At 39.9% G+C, this 26245-nt stretch overlaps 1 protein-coding gene across 6 annotated transcripts in view; it reads left to right on the top strand.

Annotated features, from left to right (window-relative positions):
* Positions 1-1190: 1190 nt before the first annotated feature.
* Positions 1191-26245, top strand: part of LOC121444181 (cyclic AMP-dependent transcription factor ATF-7) — a 114275-nt gene continuing 89220 nt past the window's right edge. For 4 of the 6 annotated variants that reach the window (XM_041645976.1, XM_041645974.1, XM_041645977.1 and 1 more), the window contains exons 1-2: positions 1191-1296; positions 26083-26151. In XM_041645976.1, the coding sequence (XP_041501910.1) occupies positions 26104-26151 (48 nt within the window). In that variant the 5' untranslated portion in view covers positions 1191-1296; positions 26083-26103. Of the gene's footprint in view, positions 1621-26082; positions 26152-26245 lie in introns of those variants that run through there. The other 2 variants (XM_041645975.1, XM_041645980.1) reach the window with 2 other exon arrangements.

A 26245-nucleotide genomic window follows, 5' to 3' on the forward strand; every position in this document is an offset into this window, starting at 1 on the left:
AAATTGTCAGGGAAGGATCAGGTCTGTCTACACTTCTCCACATGACCGGGAGTGTTTTGTCTGCCGTACTGTGCAGACTCCAATCTAAGGTTTCCCACTGAACTACACTGAGTCCTACAGAGCTTTGTGTGTGCGTTGTTCATAGGTCCGTGGGTTCCTTTATTCTTGTTCATTTGTTTGCCACAGGATTTCTCACTGGCCCGGAATTGTCAAGCAGGCTAGGCTGGTGAGCACCCATGTTTTAACATGGGTCCTGGGATGGAATTCTGGCCTTGTGCTTGCAGGATGAGCACTTCATTGGCTCAGCTATCTTCTCATCTTTTCTTTGTGTCATTACAAATACGAGTGAAATGGGATTCCTAGCCCATTGTACACTCAGAGAACTATCTCTTCCATAGGCATTGGATCGTTGGGCAGGTGGATTGCCTTTTCCCAGCGGATTCCCACTAGTTTCAGGACTAAGGGCATTTAAAACTACGTTGACATTAAGGAAATACTGATCCTGAAGACTAGCAGTATCAGCCGGTACTTAAAAAAAAAAAAGTATACAGTTCTGATCCAACGAGATGGCTCATACTATACCAGTCTTCGCTGGACACCTAAATTCAATCCCCTGAACACACAACAGTGGGAAGAGAGATCTCCAGATCTCTGACCTTCGTATGCGCTCCACTCCACCCCCTGCTAATAGTGTAAAAACAAACTATTTTTTTAAAGTAGTCTCTGCAGTTGAATCCTTACCACCAGCCAGACACCGGACGGAGGTTACGGCCAGTGAAGAAGAAAATAGAAAGCAGTCACCTGTTTGGGACGCTGAAAGCCCGTTTAACTTGCTTCATACAACTAGTCACGAGCTTGCAGCCCCGAGCCCCTCAGTTTGCTTTGCTCCCTTCGTTCTCCTTTAACAAGGGTGTATTTTTATAGCTGCCTGAGATAATCTCATTCCCTTCATTCCCTTCGCCCGTGGATCGCCACACCTACGGACAACGGGAGATTTCCTTACCGCTTTCTCCCTCCCCCTCATCACCCCCGATTTTCAGCCGAACACGTGTGAGTCGTGTGTACAGCACTCGGCCAGCCTTCCACTCACGCCACGCTCACAGCAAGCCCCGCCCCGCGGTCCCTTTCCAACTCGGCCCCCACGAATCGCGCCCGCACCCCCACTTCTCGCGAGAAGTGAACACGCCTGGCCGGACGGGAGGAAAGTATCTGCTCCGCTGAGGGGGGAAAGGAGGAGCAGGAGACAGATTGTGGGACCGAGCGCGGGCGGGCGGGAGGCGCCGGAGCTGCCAGCGGGTGAGTCCTGTTAACATTAGCTGGTCCGTGGTCTGACAGGAGGCTCCCCTTCTACTCCGGCCAGTCCCAGCGTCCCGGGCCGGGGTCTCCCCTCCCAGTCTGTGTTGGACGGGGGCGCTGAGGCGGTGGCCGGGCCTGTCTGAGGAAGAGGGTGGGGCACAGTCTAAGACAACCAATAAGAGAACAGGAAGCCACAATTGGCGGCCATGAGCGCTAATGGGAGATCGCCTTTACCTTGCGGAGTGCCGCCCTCTTCTCTTCTCCCGCCTCCTTCCTTTTGGAGGAAGGCGGGGCCAGAGGACTGAAGTGTGGGGAGAACTTGGGGTAAGTAGCCCCGGGGGGCACAGGGCGTGGCGAGGAAAGGGGGGTTGAATCCTGAGGGAAGAGAAGTGTAGTGGAAGTCAAATGGAATAGCAGAAAGGAATATCAGAATATCTTGGAATAGCAGAAAGCGGACGACTGCTAAACTAGGTTGACGGCTCAGGATTTCCCTTAGAGTGGGGTTAGGGCTCGGCACTGCAAAGAGCAGAGGTAATGGGCAGTAGGCAGGTTCGGGTGACATCCAGAGCCTCGCTCAGGTGAAAGCATGCGTTGATCGGCTGAAAAGCTCGTCGAGGTGGACATTGGAACCGAGGGTTTGGCGTTTCGATTGAGTTCATAAGAATCAGCAGAAACATGGTATCAGAAAGTATGGCTTTGGAGAGATTAAGTGGATGAGTTTAGGAAGACTGAGTGCCTTGAGTTGCTAGAAGGCATCGCTTCGGTAATAGTTTGGAAGTCCGGAGGGAAGGGGGAATATTTGGAGAAAAGACAGAGGCTGACATACAAGTCTTTAGCTTGGGTCTTAGTCGGAAGGCAGTCGGGATTTTGCTTAGTGATTTTGGTGGACATGGCACCCAGACCAGCCAAAATTCTGGCATAGGTGTGTAGAAGAAGAAACACATTACACTGCTCTTGTTCTCTTTTTTCCAGTGTTTCCCTTTTCAAGTGTCATCTCTTTCAAAACACAGGGATGTGGGTCTGGGACTTCGAAGGCCCAAGTTGGAGATCCGTAGGGACTTCCATGTTGCTCTCACTGGGGTGTTTACTACCCAGGCACCTCCTACCCAGATTCCCGTGTTTCTGCTTAGCGGACGCTGTTTTAATATCTCTCAGAGTTCATAGGAAGTATAGATTTGTGGAGATGTGCAGATTTTTTTCAGCAAACTCATTTGTTTCCTATGTTTAAATTTTTCAGCAGTATAATTTCTGTAGAACCTGTATATATCTCTAAACACTAACAAATAAAGTTTGTTTCCTTAAATATGGCTTTTCCCTTTCATTCATTAAGAGTAATTTAATGGATGATTGAACTTAGTCTTAATTGTCTTGTATATGTTCTTATGTATTAATTGAGATAGGGTCTCATGCAGCCCAGGTACACCTCAAACTGAGGTAACTGAGGTTGAACTTGAACTCCTGATCCTCCTTTGTTCTTCTCCCAAGTGCCGAGGTTATAGACTGAACACTCAGGGTCGTGTTTATGTGTGTGTGTGTGTGTGTGTGTGTGTGTGTGTGTGTGTGTGTGTTTGTGTGTTATGCAGCATGCCATGTAGCCCATACTGGCTTTGAACTCATAACCTTGAATTTGTGATCCATCTCTACCTCCCAAGTGTGGGAATTACAAGCATTCATTCCCATGCCCAGTTTATCAGTTTATGTGGTTTGAACCCAGGGCTTTGTGCATGCTAGGCAAGCACCTGTACCAACTGAACTACATCCCTAGTTCCCTCTTAATATTTTAAATGGAGTGAATAAAATAAATCACAGTTTAGGAAATTGAACATTTCCCCATGCTTTCTTTGCATCCAGACTTAGAAACTAAAGAGCTACCATAATATTTTAAGGCAGAGGTTGAGGAACTCTTGTTTTTAAACATGGGGGATGTAAAGTAAGTGGAAGCTATTGCGAAATTTAACATGACTGTAAGAAACGAAGCTAAAGAGAAGTTTGGCAGCTATATGAAGTAGTCTTACCAGTTCGTAATTCTGCACAGAAAAGGACAGAACATTGCCGTTTGTTTAGTAATTGTGTATCATTTAATAATGAGTTAGACTCATATAGCTCATTAATAACTTCTTTGCTAATGCACAGATTACATTCCTTCTGTCCAGTTGTGTGTGTGTGAGAGAGAGGGAGTGTATCTGTGTGTTGTCTGTGTGTCTGTTGGAGGCTGTGACAGTGCTGGAGCTGGGCTTTCCCCTGGGCTATGTGTATGCCAGGCAAGTTCTCAACCACTGAGTTTTAACCCAGCCTCCTTTACTTTTGAGAATTGAAGTACTACTAATGAAGAAGACCCCCATCCCATGTGGGGTTTGTTTGACCTTCTTTTCAGCAACCAGTTGAGGCATTTCCCCCTGGTTAGAATTTGTCCCTACAAAACTGTTGAGACCAACCAGTGGCCCTTTAGTACTAACATAGTCCCTATGTTAGCATATTACTTTAGTACTAGCATAGGGACTGAATTGGGTTCCAGCTGGGAGCATTTGCTACTGGACATTGAGAAGAATTTTCAGTTTTCCAGGCAATAGTCTTCCCCTCCCTCCTCGAAAAAAATCCAGTGAGAAAACAAAGTCTTTTGCTTTGGTCTTCCGATCTAGAATTTGTGATGGCTTGAACCTGAACACTCTTAAGTGAAAGATTTTTTTTTCTCTCTTGGGCAGTGTTCTCACCTGGGAGAAAGATAGACTTTGGGGCCTGGGTATGTGGCTCAACAGGTGAACGTTTGCTTATTATGGATGAGCCCTGTTACTACATAAAACTGGGCACGGTAGTGAGGACCTGTAATCCCATCGCTGGGGATGTGAAGGCAGAGCCCAATCATTGTTATCTATGTGGCCAGTATAAGTCTAGCTTGGGCAACATGAGACCCTGTCTCAAAGAAAAGCAAAAGAAAAACAAGAAGAAAAAAATTGATAATAATTTGTTAATTGATCATAAATTCTTCTGACTTAAATTTAAAGTCATACTAGTCAGCAAGATTGAGATTTTTTTTCCTTAATATTGAACTGGGCAGGTATAGGTGTAGAGAAAATGAATTGTTGGATTTAAATGGCTTTTTGGAAGGGAGCAGGAAAGTTTGATAGAGGCAGAGGAACTATCTTAAAGTTTATAGTAAATCTAAGCTTTTATAATTTATAGAATTTTTAAAATACTTTTGCTTAAAATGTTATTGTATCTTGTCCTTTTTCCTTTCCTAATTCTCTTTTTTGTTTTTGTTTTTGTTTTTTTCAAAACAGGATTTCTCTGTGCAGCCCTGGCTGTCCTAGATCACAAACTCACAGAGATCTACCTGCCTCTGCCTCCCAGGTGCTGGAGTTGACCCTTTCCTAACTTCTAACCAAAACAGTTATTTTTCAATCAACTTTCAGCACTACTCTTTTTGCCTTGAGTCCCTGGCTCTGCAACTCTCAGAAGGTTGTTTTGTGAATTTTTTTGTTTGTTTTGTTTTTCAAAGCAGAGTTTTTCTGTGTAGCCCTGGCTGTTCTGGATCTCACGGTAGACCAGCCTGGCTTTGAACTCACAGAGATCCGCCTGCCTCTGCCTCCCAAGTGCTGGGATTAAAGGTGTGTGAATGTAAGACTGAGCTTTTTCTAGGCTCTAGAGGGGAAAGTCAGTGTTGCCTCCATCTCCTGTCCAGGTGATAAGGAGGAGTTTTTTTTTTTCCTTACAAGGAAGTTTTAGGTGGAGCAAATAGCACTGTCTTTCAAGTGTTTAACAAGACAACTCTTTTCTTGGGACAGACTGGAACATAATTGCCCCATCCCTTGATAAAGGTGCCAACACAAAAGTGCTTATTTTGTTTCTTTGAGAAAAACAAATGAGATATTTGCTTAAAAGGAAAAATGTTTAACTATTTTTTAAATGTTAACTTCTTTAAATTTTTTAAAAAATGTTTCTTGGATTTTGCAGTTCTTGAAAAAGTCTTCCTTTTTCTCCAAAAACATGCTGCAGATGGGTTAGTGAGATGGCTTCAGAGGGTAAAGGTGCTGCCTGCCTATGCAGACCCCATGGCTTGAGCTATATCATTCTCAGACCTCACTCTGTAGACCAGGCTGCCTGTTTCCTGAGTGTTGGGATTAAAAGTGTGCACCACCATCACCCAGCTCACTTTTTAATTTTTTGTGTGTATGTGTGGTGCGTGTGTGTGTGTGTGTGTGTGTGTGTATGTGTATGTTTGGTAGGGGGTGTGTGCACAAAGGTCAAAGGAAGGCACTGGGTGTTTGTTCTATCACTTTCTTCTTTATTCCCTTAGACTGAGTCCTTTGAGCCTGGAAATCACCAGTTGGCTATGCTGAGTGGACAGTGAGCTCCAGGAATCTGATTCTTCTCAGTGCTGGGACTACAGAGGCATGATTCCATACCAGGCCTTTTGAATGGGTGCTGAGAATCTCAACTCAGGGGTTTTGCTTTTTGTTGTTTATTTATTATTATTTTTTTATTTATTTTTTATTTTTTGAAACAGGGTTTCTCTGTGTAACATCAGTGGCTGTACTGGAACTCTGTAAACCAGGTTGGCCTTGAACTCACAGAGATCTGTCTCTGCCTCTGGAGTGCTGAAATTAAAGACATGTGATAGTATGTTTTGGCTTCTTGACCATATATATACACACACATACATATATACACATATATACCTGTGTATATGTGTGTGTGTGTGTGTGTGTGTGTGTGTGTGTGTGTGAGTGTTCTGTCTGTATGTACAGATCCTATTAGAGATGGTTATGAGCTACCATGTGGTTGCTGGGAATTGTACTCAGGGCCTCTGGAAAAGCAGCCAGTGCTCTTAACTGCTGAGTCATATCACAAGCCCCTACTACTCATATTTTGTATTATTGATAAATTTGATAAGCATGATGACAATATTTTCATTTTGGGTCACTGGTAAAATGTACAAGGATAGGCTGTATTAACTCATCCAAATTACCCTTTTTCTCTTTTCCCTTTTCCTTCTTTTTTGTTCTTTCCTTTTCTCCCTTCTTTCTCTCCCCCCTTCCTCCTTTCTCTTCCTGACTTGAGAATGAATCCAGAACCTCCAATAAGGTAGGCAAGTGAATTTTATCCCCATGAAACCACTGAATTAACATCCTACCCCATAGCCTTTATGTTCTGTGAAATATCAAGAAGTGTCTTGTTGAAACTCAAATATGTTCTATTTGAGACATCCTTGAGTTCCTAGGCTGGTGACCATTGGATAGGGGTAGAGAATGAGAATATAAAGTTAGATATTGTAATTACTATTTACCTTTTGTTTGTTAGTTTTGTTCTTTCTTCCTGTGTGTGGGTTTTTTTGTTTTTGTTTTTGTTTTTTTTTTGTTTTTTTTTTTTTGTCTTTTGAGGTAGAATTTGGCTATGGTGTCCAATCTGGCTTCTGACCTCCCAGCTAACAACTCTCCTGCCTCAGCCTTCTAACTGCTGAGATTACAAGCAGTTATACCATCATTCCCAGTTTTAACTATCTTATATTAATGGCTTCCTTTCTTCCTTCCTTCCTTCCTTCCCTCCCTCCCCCTCCCTCTTTCTTTCTTTCTTTCTTTCTTCCTTTCTTTCTTTCTTTTTCTTTGTAGTCCTAGCTGTCCTGGAACTCAGAGAGAGCCACCTGACCCTGTGTACTGGGACTAAAGGTGTCTGTGTGCCATGCCTGGCTTTATAGTAGTGTTGATAGATTACTGTATGACATGCTGATATATCACAAACAATCTATTCAGTTCTTTTTAGACTCTCCTGGGAAATAGCACCCATTCCATCAGTCTACAGTTTCTTCATTCTGCCTACCTTGTCAGTTTCTTTTTGATTGTGTAATGACTGAAAGTGTTAATTATAGTAGCTTTTAGCTCCCCTCCCCCACATTGTCATTAAGTGTAACTCTTTTTTTTTTTTTTTAATTTTTAATGGTACCTGGAGTGACAGCCGTGGGTGCTGGGAACCAAACTCTTATATTTTTGATTGTGAGCCTAGCCTTTAATGCCTGAGCCATCCCTCCAGACCTAAGTGTAACTCTTGAAGCAAAAATTTCCCCAGACATTTTAAGTTAGAAATCAGAAAATTAAAGCTCCTGTCCATGGAACAGTTAGTTACTTGCTGCTTCCCCATAATTCTAAGGTTTCTAGTTTAGAGCTCTTGTCACCGTTTGTTTGGAATATAAACTAACACCAGCTATGTACAGATATACATAGTTTCCAATTACAGTTAGTGTGGTAGGTCCACATTCTAGAGCAGAAATGGTGTCACACATTAGCTAGACCATCAGAGGCCATCTAGGGAATGAAGTCTTTATATTGGCAGGCAACAACTTTTCTGCATGTTAATTTTAGACTTGACAGTTGAATTTATGTTTGAGCAACTTTAGTTGATGAATACATCTTAAAGTACCTTCCTCTTTTGGGGTTTTCATTTTCACTTTCACTATTTAAAATTATGAATTGTATTGGAGATGGAGCGCAGTTGGTGGAGTGCTTGCCTAGCATGCAGGAATCCATGAACTGAGAGCATGGTGGTACACACCTATGATCCAAGCATGCGAGGTGGTGGCAGGAAGATCTGAAATTCAAGGTTATCCTAATGTACGTATGGATTCTCCTGGAAAGCATGGTAATCTTGATCACTCTTCAGGTCCTCTCTAGTCCAAACATATGTAAATAGAGGCTCAGATCAAAGAACTGTTGACGAATCAGGAAGAAAAGTAGGTTGTAAAGAAAATGAAATTTACATGATTCTGCTGACCCAGTGGAGATGATTAAAAAAAAAGAAGAAGGAACATAAATAATAGGAATAATCATGTCTTTGAACTAAAAACAAAACAAAACCCAACAACAAAGATTTTGCATTGGATCATTTCACGTCTTAAAAATATTTCATCATGTTATTTTCTCTTCAGTATTTCCCTGGTGGACACTTTTGTTTTGAAAGGATGTTCAGTGGTTTTATTTTCCTGTTAAATTGTAGTATTTTGTTTCCTTCCCTTACTTGTTCTTTTATACAAATTTGTTTTTCATATATATATATATATGGATTGCCTGAGTATGATGAAACAAAATTCAGTTCAGTTTGAAAGTAAACATTTGCTATCTTGCTTCCTTGGGGAGGTATATGATGAGTGTTATAAATTCAAGAAGGTTGTGTGGGGCTGGGGATGTACCTCAGTTAATGAAGCCCTGAGTTCCTCTTGAGCACTGCCTGGTACACAAGCCTGCAATCTCTGAATTTAAGAAGTATAGGCAGGAGGTCAAGGTCATCTTTGGAGAATACTTCCTGGGCTAAATGAGACCCTATGTCAAAACAAAACAGAATTGCTAAACATTTTATTCTTAAAACTTTGTAGACTGGGGCTGGAGAGATGGCTCAGCGGTTAAGAGCACTGACTACACTTCAGAGGACCTAGGTTCTGTTCCCAGCACCCACATGATGGCTCACAACTGTCTGTAACTGCAGTTCCCAGGACACAACAACTTTCCACAGGAAAACAAATGCCAGTGCACATAAAAATAAATAATTGATTTAAAAAAAAAACTTTGTAAGCTAACGTTTAGGAAAGGCTCCTAACTAAACCCAAGCTCAGTACACTAGTCTTATGAAATGTGCTTAGGACAATACTTACTAGTTCTGTTGCTTTCTCTCATCTAAATGTTCTCATATATATGAAAACGGACTTTTTGGAGAAAGTTTTTTCTCTTCAGCATTGCATTTCCTCCTAATAAGTACCATTTTATGAAAATCTAATAGAAGCCAAGATTTAGCGTAAGAAGTTACTTGCTGAACCTGTGGTGTGGGCCTCTGTGGTAACAATGCTCTACCAGTGTCTCCTAGCTTGCCTTTGAGGTGAGTTGCTTGCTATGATCTTCCTGTCAGGTGCAGTGCTTCTTTCTTTCTTTTTTTTTTTAATTTATTTATTAAAGATTTCTGTCTCTTCCCCGCCACCGCCTCCCATTTCCCTCCCCCTCCCCCAATTAAGTCCCCCCCCCTCAGCCCGAAAAGCAATCAGGGTTCCCTGTCCTGTGGGAAGTCCAAGGAACCCCCACCTCCATCCAGGTCTAGTAAGTTGAGCATCCAAACTGCCTAGGCTCCCACAAAACCAGTGCGTGCAGTAGGGCAACCCACTAACTGGGAGAAAATCTTCACCAACCCCGCAACTGACAAAGGTCTGATCTCCAAAATATATAAAGATCTCAGGAAACTAGACCGTAAAATGCTTCTTTCTGAGGTAGATAAATAAGGCTATCTGCTAGACTGGTCAGATTTTTTTTTTTACTTTTTTTTTTTAATATTTATTTATTTATTATGTATACATTATTTTGTGTGTGTGCCTGTAGGCCAGAAGAGGGCACCAGACCCCATTACAGATGGTTGTGAGCCACCATTTGGTTACTGGGAGTTGAACTCAGGACCTTTGGAAGAGCAGGCAATGCTCTTAACCTCTGAGCCATCTCTCTAGCCCCTAGACTGGTCAGATTTTATTTGGGATGCATGATACAGTAGAAACACTGCTTTTTTTTTTTTTTTCAAATTAAGCAAATAGGGAAAGGCTGGGAATGTATCTCAGTAGAAGAACCCATTGCTTGGCATCTACAAGGCCCCAAGTTCAATCTCTAAGCACCAAAAACTACCACCACCGCCACCTCAAACAATTTTTAAAGAATTTGTGTGTATATAATGTATGTGTGTAAACATCAGATGTCTTTCTCTGTGGCTCCTTGCCTATTCCTGCCGGACAGATTCTCACTGTATCAGGTGTTCACCAGCAGCCTCAGGTAGTTCCATCTCTTCCTTCCCCCAGCTTAGTTTGTCTCCTCACTACTTTCTTTGTATAGGAGTTAAAGGCTCATGGCCATTCCCAGCTTTTTAACTGGGTGCTAAATTTAGGTCCTTATGCTTATGCAGTTCTTTTTCTTAAATAAAATTTAATTTTCTTTTATGTCCCTTGGTGTGAGGTTGTCGTATTGTTGGAACTGGAGTTACAGACAGTTGGGAGCTGCCACGTGGGTGCTGGAAATTGAACCTGAGTCCTCTAGAAGAGCAGCCTTAACTCTTAACTACTGAGCCATCTTTCCAGCTCCAGATTATGCAGTTCTTATCCACCAAAGCTTCTCCTCAGTCTAATAACCTTTCTTTTTGGAATAAGAGCATGCTTGACTATATAAAATTAAGCTTTATTGAATAGAACATTGGGTTGTTAAAAATGGTTTATGTTGAAACTAGCTTGTCAGTATGATTTATTAAACCATCAAACTAGAGTGATATTTCGTTGGTTTTACTTTAATAAGTTTCTGACACTAACAGATCCAGTAACACCATTAATGGACTTACTTTTTAAAACTTTGTTCAAGCAGTGGTTTGCTGATATTGTGTGAAACTCATCTATGCCAATCAGGGAGTATGGACTACCCCCAGGTAGAGCCTTTGCTACAAATGAATGTGTAGACTTAGAGAATATTAATAGATAATTTTCTCTAGAACTAATCTTCCCCATAATTATTATTGTACAGTATTATGACTTTTTCCTACCTAGAACAAAACATATACTGAGGTCTTAAAGTCCAGGCTAACATGATGGCTTTGGCTTGTGTTGTAGGAGGCTGCTTGTTCATTTCCTGGCTGCCCAGACTCCCGAAATAATTACATAGAAACTGTATTAATTAAATCACTGCTTGGTCCATTAGCTCTAGCTTCTTATTGGCTAACTTTTACATCTTAATTTAACCCATTTCTATTAATCTGAATATTGCTACATGACTGTGGCTTACAGCAAGGTTCCGGCTCACCTATTCCCAGTGGCAGCTACATGGCATCTCCTTGACTCCGCCTCCTTTCTCCCAGCATTCATTTTAGTTTTCCCCTGCCTACCTCTATTCTGTCCTGCTCAGGCCCAAGACAGTTTCTTTATTAATGAATGGTATTCATAGCATTCAGAGGGGAATCTCATATCACCTCCCCTTTTCTGTTTAAATAAAAAGGAAGGTTTTAACTTTAACACAGAAAAATTACATACAACAAAACATGTATCAAGCAAAAATTAGAGTTACAATATTTATATTTACTTTATCTTTTATCATAACTAAGGAAAACTATAACTATCCATTTTTCAACTCCATCAAAGGCTCCAGAAAGATATATTATTACCTAAGTAACAGGAAGTGCATAGTAAGCAACTTCTAAAACTCTAGAATTGACAGAGACATCTCACTGCCTGGACAATCACCCAAATTTCGTCTATATCATTGCGGCACCCATCTTCAGCCTACCAGCCTATAGTATCTGGCAGACTTTTCCATGAAACAGGAAATTTCAAAGACAGTTCTACCTATATTGGCAGTTTATCAGTCACTTTCTTCTGTGTCCTTTTGTTCTTTCATAAAACAGGAATCCTAAAGGACAGTGTCACCCTTAGGCAAGTTCAGCAATCATTTCTGTATGGGTCCTGCATGTCCAGTTCATACAGCATGCCATCAAACAGTCCAGGCAAGAGCAGTTTCTTGCCCAAATGGCTAACAAATTCCATAAAAAGCCTCTTTGTTGCCCATTTTCCTCTTGAAGTAATTGGTGCTTCCAGGAACAGATTCATGAAAAGTCCTAAGTTGTTAAACATTTTAAATGCCCTATTCTGTAGTCTTTGAAAGGTTTGAAGAATGCCTATCCATCTGAAATACATCTCTGTACATCTAGAAAATCTAACTAACATGAGTACAGCTTGACTAATATATTTGATTATCTATTAACCTATATTTCTTAATTGTGCATTACATTTTCAAATGAGCTGCACAAGCACAATACCTTAATCAAGAGCAGAAATAAATAAATATATATATATTTAACAAAATTGATCTAAAATTTGTATCAATAAACCAAGGTCCATACCAATGCAAAGTATCCATCTCTATAGCACATCCCCTTTTAAATGTAAACAAACATTTATAAACAATATATGGAAATTTGGGCATAGTTCTCTCCAAACTGCTTCCTGCTTTTTGTTGGGCAAAGTATTTTTGGGAGTGTTCACGGCAAACTTTTTTTTTTGGGGGGGGGGTCTTGGTCCATCAAACCACATTAGTCTGGAATTAATCCACAGATTCTTGTCTTCTGTGGAAACAAAAGAACCTCTTTTTCAAAGCAACAAGTCCTTAGACCCAAATTTTGAAGTCATGATACCTTTAAAATATCCATGTTGGTTTGGCTTAGCAGCCCATACAATGAAATGTCTCTCTGTACTTAGCTCATTCACAGTCAAGTAATTTAAAGAAAACACAATAATATACATAATCCAGACTGTGAATTTTCCATCTTTACATGGCTTATTTTTCTTTACTTCTTTTTATAATTCTCTATATTTTTCTTCTCTCTCCCAAGCCTACGTACATTTTTTAAACACACTATGTCTTGTTTAGAGGTCTTTTATGTCTGAATCTGTCCTATTGTGTATCTGAAATTTTCTTTTGATCAGGACTGTTTCTTAAAATGTTAAAACGGCTTGGCTAGTAGTAAGGCTGCTTTGCCTTTTGGCTCTGCCCAGTCCAACATGGCAGAGGTATGTTCATTGCCTCTGTTACTGCCGTTTGGGAGTTGTCCTCACCACTTGAACTCTAGTAACCAGTTGGCCCATGCTGCCACCAAGTAACTTGCAGCATGTTGCCCACAAACCTCATTTAAGTACTTGGCCTCCTGAAAGAGCCAGAGTTTGTGCTGCTAGCATGACCTAGGAAGCCATCATTTTGAAACTGCATGGTTTTTTTTTTTCTTTACTACTGCTTAATTAGGAAAACCTCTCTTAAAGGAGCAGCAAGCAGAGCCCATCTGAAAAAAATGTGACTAAACTTTGTTTTCTAGTGTCTAGAATTCCTTTCCAAGCTCTCTCAGGTTTTATATGGATTTAGCTAGCACACATTGGAACACCAGTTTGTTGTAGGAGGCCGCTTGTTCATTTCCCAACCACACAGACTCCCAAAATAACCACATAGAAACTGTATTAATTAAATCACTGCTCCACCCATTAGCTCTAGCTTCTTATTGACTAACTCTTAACATCTTAATTTAACCCATTTCTATTAATCTGTGTATCACCATGTGGCTGTGGCTTACTGGCAAGGTTCTGGCTCGTCTGTTCTCCATGGCAGCATCTGGCATCTCCTTGACTCCGCCTCCTTACTCCCAGCATTCAGTTTACTTTTCCCCACCTACCTCTATTCTGTCCTGCATAGGCCCAAGACAGTTTCTTTATTAACCAATGGTATTCATAGCATACAGAAGGGAATCCCACATCAGGCCTGTAATTTTATTCCTGTAATTTTAACCAAGGAGACAAACAGGAAGAATTCTGTGAGTTTTGAGGCAGCCTTGGTTTTGTAGTGAGCGCACAAGTCAAAAACAAAACAACAAAAACAACCCCCCCCCCCAAAACACACACACACACACACACAAAGCTAGAAAGATGATAAGCTGTTCTGGCTATAAATCATAAGAATTTTACCCAGCACTCGGGAGGCAGAGGCAGGCGGGTCTCTGTGAGTTCGAGACCAGCCTGGTCTACAGAGCTAGTTCCAGGACAGGCTCCAAAGCCACAGAGAAACCCTGTCTCGAAAAAACCAAAAAAAAAAAAAAAAAGAATTTTAAGTTGGTCGTTAAAGATCAATGTTTTGAGCCTGACACAGTGGTCCATGTCTATAATCCCAGCCATTTGGGAGGCTGATGCTTCAAGAGGAATGCAAGTTCAAGACTCATCTAGAAAATGTAGCAAAACCCAGTCTAAAAAAGGGGATGGAGGGGGACATTAGGAATGTAGCTTAGTTGGTAGAGCAATGGTTTATCAGTCTTACAACCCTGGGTTTGGTCTCCAACTTGGAGTGGTAGTGATGCTTGCAATCTCAGTACTTGGGTGGCAAAGTTAAAGTTTGAAGCCACTCTGAGCTTATATAATGAATTTAAGGCCAGCATGGGATACTTGAGACCCTGTCATAAACAGATAAACTAAAGATGAAAAAATTGGGGCTGGAGAGATGGCTCAGAGGTTAAGAGCACTGGCTGCTCTTCCAGAGGTCCTGAGTTCAATCCCAGCAACCACATGGTGGCTCACAACCATCTGTACTGAGATCTGGCGCCCTCCTCTGGTGTGTGGGCACACATGGAGGCAGAATGTTGTATACATAATAAATAAATAAATCTAAAAAAAAAGGAAAAAATCTGTGAAGATCACTGTTATTTTAGAGATCATACTTTATCCAAAAATGGGCATCAAAACAAAACAAATTTTATTTATTTATTACTTATTGAAACAGGATCGTGTTTTAGAGCCATCTCAAGCTAGCCTGGATCCTCCTGTATATTCCAGGCTGGCCTCCTAAGTTGGGGTCCTTCTGCTTTTGTCTCCTTAGTGCTAATGTTAGTCATAAGAACTCAAAGCTTGATCTCAAAGAGATTTGCTTTCTTCTGCCTCCTAAATGCTAGAATTAAAGGGATATGCCACCACATCCAGTTTATTTCTACTTTTGCTTCTTGCTGTCATTTTATTATTATTATTATTGCTATTTTTAAGGCAGTGTCTCACTCTGTAATCCTGGCTAGTTTGAAACTTGCTATTGTTATGGCTCCCATTATCATTTCTGAGGATAGCTCAAAGTACTTCTTTGAATATTCTAAAATTTCTAGTTAGGGCTGAAGAAACGACGTGGTGGTTAAGAGCACTGGTTCAAAACCATCTGTAACTCTGATTCCAGGGAGTCCAGTGACCTCTTCTGGTCTTTGCAGATACTAGAGGCACATGGTGCACAGACATATACACACAGACAAAGTACTCATATACATAAAATTAATGTGTTTTTAAAGATTGTTTGAAAATGCAAAAAAAAAAAAAACTAAAAACTCTTGAGTCAGGTCGTTGACCTTTATAACCCTGCTTCCAGATCAACTATAAGCATTGGCCATGAGTCACATAACTTCTATTCAGCTTGGTTCTTACTAGCATCTGTTTTCTGTCAGTTGCTACAAAACTGTTTGGTCCACTTAGCTGGTTGTTGTTGAAACCTGTCCCTTCATGTCTGAAAATCAAATGCAGACATTAACTTCAACATTCTGTTGATTATTCTGTCTCAGTACTATACTACTGTTCTGGGTTTTTTTATTAAATTTTAATTTATTTAGTGTGTAGGTGCCATGGCACAAGTGTGGAGGTCAAAGGGAAACTCGGGAGAGTTGGTTCTCTTCCGCCATGTGGGTCCTCAGGGTTGAACTCAAATTGTCAGACTTTGTGACAAGTCCACTTTCCTGCTCAGCCTTCTTGGAGAGACTTCTGTATATCTTATGGCCATGTATCTTTTTTTTTTGTCAGTATTATCTCTTTATGCGCTCAAAAATTGCTAATGGTTCCTCACCTGGGCATTGTGATATATGCCTATAATGCCAGCACTTGGGAGACTGAGGCAAGAGAAGCATCAAGAACTAAAGCTGGCAGTGATGGTCCATGCCTTAAATCCCAGCACTTGGGGGGGCAGAGGCAGGCAGATCTACTAAGTGAGTTTCAGGACAGCCAATGCTACACAGAGAAACCCTATCTTTTTTTTGTTTTGTTTTGTTTTTTGTTTTTTTTTTTTTCAAGACAGGGTTTCTCTGTAGCTTTGGGAGCCTTTCCTGAAACTAGCTCTTGTAGACCAGGCTGGCCTCAAACTTGCAGAAACCTGCCTGCCTCTGCCTCCCGAGCTCTGAGATTAAAGGCGTGCGCCACCACCACCCAGCTGAGAAACTGTATCTTGAAGAATAACAACAATAACAAAAAAAAAAAAGAGCTGAAGGCTAGCACTGGATATATAGTAAGTTCCAGCCATCATGGGCTAATGTGCTATAAAGTGATACTTTATCTCAATCACATCCCCATACCTGTCACCTCCCCCAAAAAGAATTATTGAGGATTTTAAAAAACGTTTTGTATACCTGAATTAATATATGTTGGTATTCACCTTATTAGAGATTAAAATATAATTTTCAAAAATAATAAGAAACTCGTTATACTATAACAAAAATAATTGCGTCTGCATTGCCAGAAAAAAAAATAAGGCTGGAGGTGAAACTCAGTAAAGTGCTTTCCTGTCTTGCACTAGGCCCTAGGTTAGTTCCATAGCACTGCGTAAACCAAGTTGGTTTATGTACCTGTAATCTCTGTGCTTGGGAGGTGCCAGCCTGGGCTAGATACTCTGTCTCAAAGAAAAAGTTGGACATGGTATCATACATCTTTAATTCCAGCACTCGAAAAGCAAAGGAACATGGATCTCGGTGAATTCAAGGCTAGCCTGGTTTACATAGGGAATTCCAGGTCAACCAGAGTTACATAGAGGAGCCCTGTTTCCAAAAATGGGAGGTGAGGCAGAAGATGGTTCAACTGGTCAAGGTGCCTGCCACAGAAGCTTGATGACCTGAGTTTGATTCCTGGGACTCACGTGGTGGAAGATTATCCTTCAACATCCATGTGCATATTGTGATATATGCTTATGCCTCAGACCCATACACAAAAGGAAAAATCTCAGGAGAGAAGCTTCAGAGTGCTTTAATATCTTGCTTCACAGAAACATCTAGTTTCTTATACCCTCTTCTGCATTCAGTCTGTTAAGATAGGTCGTTTTCCTTTAAGTATATGAATGATATGACCACAAATGTATAACAGAAAAAGGAAAGATGACTTTTAGGTAACTGTAGCCTCCATTGATATGGTACCAAAATCAAAAAATGATTTCTTAAATGTCTTTATAGTTTGTGGCCTGAGATCACTTCTGTGAAGTCTAATACTATTAAGTGTTTTGGTCTTTAAGGAGATCTTTTCAATACTTGTAAATGATTTTTTAACTCCACAAGTGAGCCTGGAGCCACGTGGAGAATAGCCGCCTTACAGACTTGAGAATACACCTGTTTTCCAATAGAGGAGTTAGAAGCTTAATGATTCTCAAACAGTGGTCATCAGAATTTCCCAAGGTATTTTTTATTTTATTCTAGTTAACTAACTTTTGTTTAGGTAGTCCCAGGCCATTTTAAGTCCCCATCTGTAGTTGAGGATGAACTTGAACTTTCTGTTCCTCCTGGCTCCAACTCACAGGGCTGTGCCACCATTTCTGGTTTATAGATTTATGGGGATCAAACCCAGGGCTTTTGGTATGCTAGCCAAGCACTTTGCCAATTGACCATCCCTGTTTCATTTTATTTTTTTAATGAGGTAGGGCCTATACTAGTTAGGCCTCATTAGTCACATTGAATTCATATACAATTTTAATTTGTATGTTGTTAGTGACTGAATCCAGCACCTTATAAGTGCTAGGAAAGAACTCTATAACTGAGTCACATTTCCCAACAACACTACTCTCCATTCTGTGTGTGTGTGTGTGTGTGTGTGTGTGTACGTAAGAGAGACAGAATCACTTCAGTTTTATATTATGATTCTGTGTATATATCCATGAATATACAACAGTGCATTATGAAGATCAGTGGACAGCTTTGGGGAGTTGGTTCTCTCTAGTATGAGTTCTAGGAATTGAACTTAGGTTCTCAAACTTACTGTGTTTTAGTTTAATTTCTGATGTTGTGATAGATACTTTGACTACAAGCAATTTAAGGGATGATAACATAGTTACTCATTGAGGTAAGTCAAGGCAGGAACTTGAAGGCAGGCCTGTTGGCTATTTCAAACAGCATTATCTCTAACCAAGCAACTTACCTCACAGCCAGAGAAGTGTAGCAGGAACCATGAAGACAGTGCTTTCTAACTGGCTTGCAGGCCAGCTTATACTCAGCTAATTTTCTTATATAGTTTTCAGGACTGCTTGCCTAGGGATGATACAGCTCACAATGGGCTAACCCCCATCCCAGATACCCAAAGGCCATTCTGATCTAGGCAATTCCTCAATTAAGGCTGTCCTTGCAGATTATTCTAGGTTGTATCTAGTTCACAATTAAAACTAACCAGAATACCTGGCAATGCTTTTGAGCCTTGAGGTCTCACTTTGTAATCAGGCTGGCCTCAGACTTGTAATTCTCCTGCCTCAGGTTCCCTACTGAATGTTGGAATTACCATGTAAATTCTTGGGCCTTGGTGCTAAGAACAATCCAGGAAGCCTAGGAATCTCCATTTCTTTGCAAGGTGCCCAGGTGACTCTGCAATGCTTAAAAACTACTGTGCTGCCTTTACTTTAGCTAGTTATTTTTAGATTTATTTCATGAGTATGAGTATTTTTCCTGCATGTATATATGTACATCATGTGCCTGTGTAGTGCCCATGGAGTTCAGAAAATGGTGTCAGATCCTCGGGCACTGGAGGCACAGATGTGTGAGCCACCATGAGGGTGCTGGGAACAGAACCTGGGACCTCAGCAAGAGCAACAGATGCTCTTAACTGCTGAGCCATATTCCAGCACCCTTACTCTTACAGAAAAAAAACCAAACATGTAATTTATAAAATTTGGAAATTCAAACAAAAAGAAGTTAATATTTAGATATATTATAAGTGACTTAGTATTTATGTATTAATAATTAACATATAAATTTTGATATTCTCCCTAGTTAGAATATGTTATTTAACCATGTATTCTGGGATTACGGCATAAAGACCAGATAATAAATATGGTAGACTTCTGTTAAATTTACTCAACTCTGCCATTCTAACTCAAAAGTAGACATGGATGATATATTGATGAATAAGCATGGGTATGTTGTAATATAATTTGTGGGAGGGGCTCCTGGGGATCAAATATAGAGTATTTCATCATGTAGGCTGGGCAGTTTTCTCCCACTAGATATGTCCCCACTTCTATAACTTTTTTATAGGCACTAAAATTGAATTTCATATAAATGTCATAAAATAGTCTTTCTGATTTTCAGCCATTTAAAAATGAATCTTGGCTTACAGGCTATACAAAGGTAGGTGGCAGACTGAAAGATTTGGTCCATGAGCTGGAGTTTCCTAATATTTAATATATACTACAGATAGATTTTGAATTTAAAAATAATTACAAGAAAATATTATGCTTAATCTTAAAATGGAACATTATAGTATCTATTTCATTATTTATAATTTTGATTTTTACTGTTTCAGTTACCTCTATCAACTGAGATTTGACTATATTAAGAAAAATTCCAGAAAGAAACGTTCATTAATTTTAAATCACATCCTACTATTAATAGTGTGAGGAAATCACACTATGTCCTACTCCATTTCTGTTTAGGACCCTGGGATATGAATTGCCCCTTTGGTTGTCTGGTCCTCAAACCCATATTGTAAATATTGTATTGTATTTATATTGCCAAAATATAGATTAGGTAAGCCTTATTTTACTTAATAATAGCCTCAAAGTCTAAGAGGTTTGAAAAAGACGCACCAGGACATTATCCACTGAAGCTCCGTTGGTAGAACACTTGTCTAGTGTGTCCTGGTTTCCATCTCCAGCAGCACATAAAAGTACTCAGAAGGTAGAAGCAGGAGGATGAGAAGTTCATGATTATCCTTGGCTACATAGCAAGTTTGAGGCTAGCCTGGGGTACTTGAGACATTGTCTCAAAACAATAACAGGCTGGGTGTGATGGTACATACCTTTAATTTTTAATCCCCAGTACTCAGAAGGAAGAGTCAGGAAGATATGAGTTCAAGACCAGACTGATCTACATAGTGAGTTCCAGACCAGCCGAGACAGTAATGAGACCCTGTCTCAAAAAACAACCACTGCCACAACCAGACAGGCTCCCACCCCCACCCCGTGTGCTAAAAAAAATGAAACCCAATAAAAACATGGAAGCAAGGGCTGCCTCTGATTCTCTGACCATGCTGCAGAACATACAGAAAAAGCAATGTATGCAGCATTTGGTGCTATTATAATTGAGGTCCTCCACTGTGAGTCTTGGAATCTTTCCCTATAAGGGAGAACTGTTGTATTTAATTTCCTTCATACTTCAAAGCCATTTGGTGGTAGTGGGGCATGATTGTTATTCTAGCACTTGAGGCTGAGGCAGGAGTTGCAAGAGTTTAAGCTGAACCTGGGCTTCAGAGTAAGTCCAGACCAGCTTGGCCTACACAGTGATATTCAGTCAAAGAAAAAGAAAAGAAAGGAGGTAGAAGGCTGGGCGGTGGTGGCACATACCTTTAATCCCAGCACTTGGGAGGCAGAGGCAGGCGGATCTCTGTGAGTTCGAGGCCAGCCTGATCTACAAGAGCTAGTTCCAGGACAGGCTCCAAAGCTCCAGAGAAACGCTGCCAAAAAAAAAAGGAAGGAAGATAGGAAGGAAGTGGAGAAAAAATAAATCAAGAACTTGTCCTCAAGTTCATGTTTCTGGATATTCACTTTGTATACCAAGAATATAAGAGATCCGTTAGGTGCTAAATTGTTGAAATATACAATTCAACTTAAGTAGTTGTATAGCATGCTCATTTCATATAACTTTCAGAAGGTACAAAAGATTTCATTGTTCTTGTTTGGAGGATGTGAGAACAAATAAGTAGAATTCAAACTACCCTCAATTTTTGTTCCTTATTTACCAATTTTTATAACTCTGCTTCCCCTTCCTTCCCCCAACCCCAAAGCCTCTTAGGAAAGAATTTCACAAAACCCTGATATAGGAAGGGTGTGATGGTGCAAGTTTGTAATGCCAGAGTATGGGAAGCAGAGACAGGACAGATTGCAAGTTTGGGGCTAAATGGGGAGATCCTACCTCAAACAAACAATTGAAAAACAGATACAAGGCTGAGGAGATGGATGTCTTATTTGCTAAAGTGCCAGCGTGTAAGCATGAGGACCTGAGATTGGATCCTCAGAAATTATGTAAAATGCCAGGCAAAGCAGCACATGTGTGTAACCTGAGAGAGTGTGGGGGAGCACACCAGGGGGACTGGTAGATCCCTGCTTCTCACCAGCACCACGGTCGGGTTTCCACATGAAGACACACACAGCTTCCGTGCACATACATATGAATACAAAACTTTGATATGAAACAATAAAAATGATTTGTTTAAGGTTGTAGTAGTATTTGTAGTTTTACATCATCCTTCTGGGTGATTTACCTACTAGTGAGATCATGTATGGTGAACAATGGCGACACCAAATAGTACAATGGAAAATTAGCCCAAAATTAATAAGCTGAGAGTCCAACTCCTGAATAATCTACTGCCTGGTAAAACTTGTGTACTTTGTTTTTTGAGGTTCACATACCCTGCATTACAATTTCACAGTTTATATATATTTACTGGAATCTTTTCCTTATGTGACTTTCTAGATACCATGCAGACCAGAGCATCAGTGAGTGTCCTCTTGGAGGATAAATTGTTGAGAGTGGAGCTAGAAAGATGGTTCAGTAGGTAGAGACACTCACCAGTCTGAGTCTGTCCTCAGGACCGACATGGAAGAGAGAGAACCTACTCCAAAAAGTTGTCCTCTGACTCCACACATGCATTACAGCATGTGTGTGTGATTTAAAGGACTGTGGAGACTGCTCAGTGTTTGTGTGCTTTGTTTACAAACAGCAAAATTCTTTGTTGTCTGAAATGCATTCTACTGTTGTGATTTCTTCAGAGAACTGTTTGCATATATACTTTTTTGTATTAATGCCATAAAGGAAGGGAGATACAGAGTTAGAGCCTGTTTTAAAATTTCCAGCTAAACTAAATGGTGTACAATACCTGCTAGGCTTAGTTTTAGTTCCCCTCAGTCTCTTAGAGATGCGTATTAGGGACAGTTTCTAATCATTTCTAATTAGTTATTACTGTAAGTAATATTTTTTGCCAGGGATTCTGAAAATGGGTAATAAAGGGAAGAACTGACTGGAACTGATTGGCTGTTTTCTGTAGGAAACTGGCAGTTTTAAACTTTTTTCATGGTTCTTTTTGAACTTATCTTTCCAGTTGATATGGATACTGTATAGAACTTTATATGACTCTTTACTCTTCAGTGCTCTAGAATAGTTTAAAAGGTAACAGGCTTTTTTTTTTCTTTTTAACTCAAAGACATACTTTTTATTCAGTCATGTAGATCAGCATTCTTTTATTATTAGATTACATTATATGTTTGTAATTTTATCTCACTTGTCATTATTATATGTATATATGATATGTGTTGAGGGGACCCATATGCCCTGGTACACATGTGGAGGTCTGAGAACAACTCTGTGGAGTTAGTTTTCTCCTTCTACCAGGAGTCAAACTCAAGTTTCAGGCTTGTATGGCAAGCACTTTATCTGCTAGCCCATTTTTGATTTATTAAAAGCAATTTCTGATCATTATAGACTTGAGAATACTAATAGTACAAAGAAGAAATTAATCTAGAATACATTTAATGAGTACTGCTTTCTTATATCATTTAATAGTTTTCAAAATGTTATTCTTAACATCTTAAATATGGTCTGTTGTAATTTAATATCTTAATTTATATTTATTTTCCTTCTGCACTTAATTCCTATTCTTTGTTGGTCATAAATATTACTATGACAAACATTTTAGTATGTAAAGATCCCAGCACCCATGTTGGATAGGTCATCGCTGTCCATCCCTCCACCTACAGGTGGATCTAACACTTCTGGTCTCTGAGAACACCTGTACTAACATGCAAATACACACACACGCAAATAAAACATTATAAAAATTTAATTTTCTAAACCTTGACTTAAAAAAAGTGTATTAGCATTTGTATTTGAGTATGGAGCCCATGGTCTGCATACGGTGGTCAGAGGGGTTGATTCTGTCCTTCTCCCTTGGGTTTTAGGTGTTGAGTTCAGATCAAGTGCTTCTCTTGCTGAACTATCTCACTGGCCCTAAACCTTGATTTTTCTCAACTAGTCTACCAGCATTCAGATGAATTTCACTTTTATGCAAATCCTAATTGTATCGTTTACACATTTTGGTTGCTCCAAGTACATGAACCTTTTCCCCTGTAGACCTGGACATCTAAGGAAAACCTTTTGTTTTCTCGTCCTAAGCATCCCACTCACTCTTGGTAGTGTATTTCAAGTTGGATATTCCTCTCATCATTTATTGTTTAGGCCTATAAAGTTCTTACATTTCGTCCTAAAAAATAGATCAGGAAGGAGACAATAAATACACTGTGAGTGTCATGCCTAGATACATGGTCTGCTTCTCAGGCGGTGGAATTACAGATGAGCTGTGAGTTAAGTTCACATCGAGTGGCAGCGTTATCATTGAAGATTCTCTTTTTGTCTCCATCTGTCCAGATGGCAGAAGTGTGTTGCCTTTGTCTGTCACGTAGAAACAACCAGAAGCACTCTCTGTGTGTCACCGTGCTGTAGCAGATGGAGAGCGAAGGGGAAATTAAAAAGGTGTCAGTGGGATTTTTTTAAATGGGGAGAGATATTATTCTTATCATTGTTAAATATTTAAATTTTCTTGAATGCAGAAATGATGTAAAATGACAAGGGACCTGAGAATAAGGGGATGAAAGACTTCTTCCTCCCATTGTGATCTCTGTTTGGTAAAAATGGTAAAACAAAGGCTTACAAATTAGGACAGAAGCAGGAAATCATATTAGTAACTGACAGTTTAACACTCAAGACCAAAGAAAAGCTTACTTCTGTTAGATTTTAATGCTTTTTCTCCCAGTCTTTTTTTTTCTTTTTTAGCAAGGCAAAATTTTGTTTTCATATAATTCATAGTAAAGATTCCAAATTATAATCATCGTCATTTTTTGAAGGTTTGAAATTTGTGGCTTGAGGAAAATTGTTCCAGAATTTATGTAATCACTTCCTACTCCCCTTCCTTACCAGAAAGAACACTTCCTTCTAATAGTCAGTAAAGGAGACAATCTAGCCTCAAGTGCCAGAAGTAAGGACTGCTCTCCGTCTTCTGTCCACTTCTACCTTGCTAGGAGTGAAACTATGTGCAGCACAGCAGTGCCGATTCCCACAGAGGAATGATTTGCTTTCCAAAGATCATCTGCGTTTTCAGCCATCATGACCACAGTTTCTATATTTATTTGCTTTTATTTACTTATTTTTTGGTACTGTGTTACAGTTACAGAAAGTACTAAAAATAATTTATTTGTTTTTTAAAAATGTATTTAAAACAAGCAAACAAACAAACCAGAAAACCTTGTTGTCCTAGGGCTATGTGAGGAAGAATGAAGCTCTCATTTCCCAGTACCCAATCATCGGCTTGAGCTGGGCTCTCCTAGGAGCAGAATTTATTGAAGCAATTTATCCTGGCTAAATGTGATATAAATCTGTGTATACGTATGTATATACAGAGTCTGTTCCATTCCAGCAGGACTGAACATCAGTTTCCTTCATAGTTAGACCATGTTCCTGTCACACTGAAAGATGACCAAGCAGCCCCTTCTATTTTATGGGGCACCTCACACTTTTAAACACCGATTAGTTGTGGAATTACTGATTAGACAACCAGAAATACTGGTTTCTAACCCAAAAGTAAATCCTGAGAGAATAGGAGAGATAGTACCTCATTGCCTCTGTTAAGCCTGGTTTCTGTTACTACATTCATTCTAGCATGTTAGCATTTTATTTTAATGCAGGAATTTGAGATTTGGTTACAGCTCTGAAGTTATTTCCAGACGTAGTTCAACGATCGTCCCTCACTCATCTTCCCTTGTTCACATCCTTTTATGTATTGTTCTGTGTTGTGGATAATTGTGTAAAATTGTCCTTAGAACCTTGTTCTATAAGACTGCTTTTATTCTTCCTCCCAGTTTTCTCTTTGACTCTTCCAAAATATTGTTTATCTTTTAGGGATATTTTTGCTGTGATTGCATTTCCTGTCATTATTCATCTCTGCCTGGTTTTTGTTCTTAGTTGGAATATGAGAAATTTCCCTGGCACATTCAGATTGCATTTGTTGTTTGACAAAGAATTTTGATAAACATTTCAAGAGATTAGCTTTAGTCATTTAAAAAAGCAATATAAATTCTGTTAAATTCTTCAGGGAAATAGAGTTGGATGGTAGTGCCTGTAAATGCATTTCTCTGATGCCCTGCAGCAGCACACATCTGTTGGCTGCAGTGGAGCAGCCCAAGAACTCTGGCCGAGAGCTGCACAAACAGCCGGAACATATTCACCCAGTAAACCCCCAAAGAGTCGACATTTGTTTTATTGCTGCTTTTAAAAACCTAGCCATAAATAGAATCAGAGGGGGAAGGGCACTGATATTTCTTCATTTGCCACAGACAATTGGTGGGGGGAGGAGGAGGCTCCCAGTGGGGAGGGGAAGCTTTTATTTTTTATTTTTTTATTAATGAAAATAATTTCCCATGTAGTCCAATAGGATAGGTGCTTTGTTTTCTTTGGCAATAATCTGGGATAAACGACCCTTGCCAACAGTCTCGTAGTTTATACACCGGGGAGCCAAATTATAGCCCTGTAAAATGGAGCACCCCTCCTATAATCCCTTAATTAATTAAATGACAAATTTTGGTCTTCTCCAGTTCAGAAATATGGCTTCCGCATCGAGCGTTGGGTTAATTTATTGACATAGAGAGCTGCACTGGCTGTAATTCAGTAGACTGGAGAAATGTGTTACATACTGTAGCAGAAAGAAGGAAAACCCAGCAAGTCTTAAAATTCTGGACTATTTAGGTCTGAATTTTCCTAATTGAAAGTTTCAATTGAGGCACAGTAGATCATATGCCACCTGTCTAATGAGTCTCTCCAAAGTAGCCTGTGTTTACAGCTTTGATAGATAGCATTCTTGGGACACCTGTTTCTAGTCTTGATATTTTTGAAGCTCATTTTTTTTTCTCCAGCGTATTTAACATAACTTTTCCCCTTACTTCTTGGCCCCCTCAGCTCTGCTCTGCTTTATGAAATATGGGAGACGACAGACCGTTTGTGTGCAATGCCCCGGGCTGTGGACAGGTACGTTTACAGTATACTTTATTGTGAATGTCTTGTTGTGAATCAAAGTGGCTGTTTTATCACTAAGGCAAAGAGTTTAAAGCTGGTATTTTAC

Source organism: Microtus oregoni, unplaced genomic scaffold (genome assembly GCF_018167655.1).
Source record: "Microtus oregoni isolate MIOR12 unplaced genomic scaffold, Mior012 000118F_ref0000498, whole genome shotgun sequence".
NCBI classification, from domain to species: Eukaryota; Metazoa; Chordata; class Mammalia; order Rodentia; family Cricetidae; genus Microtus; species Microtus oregoni.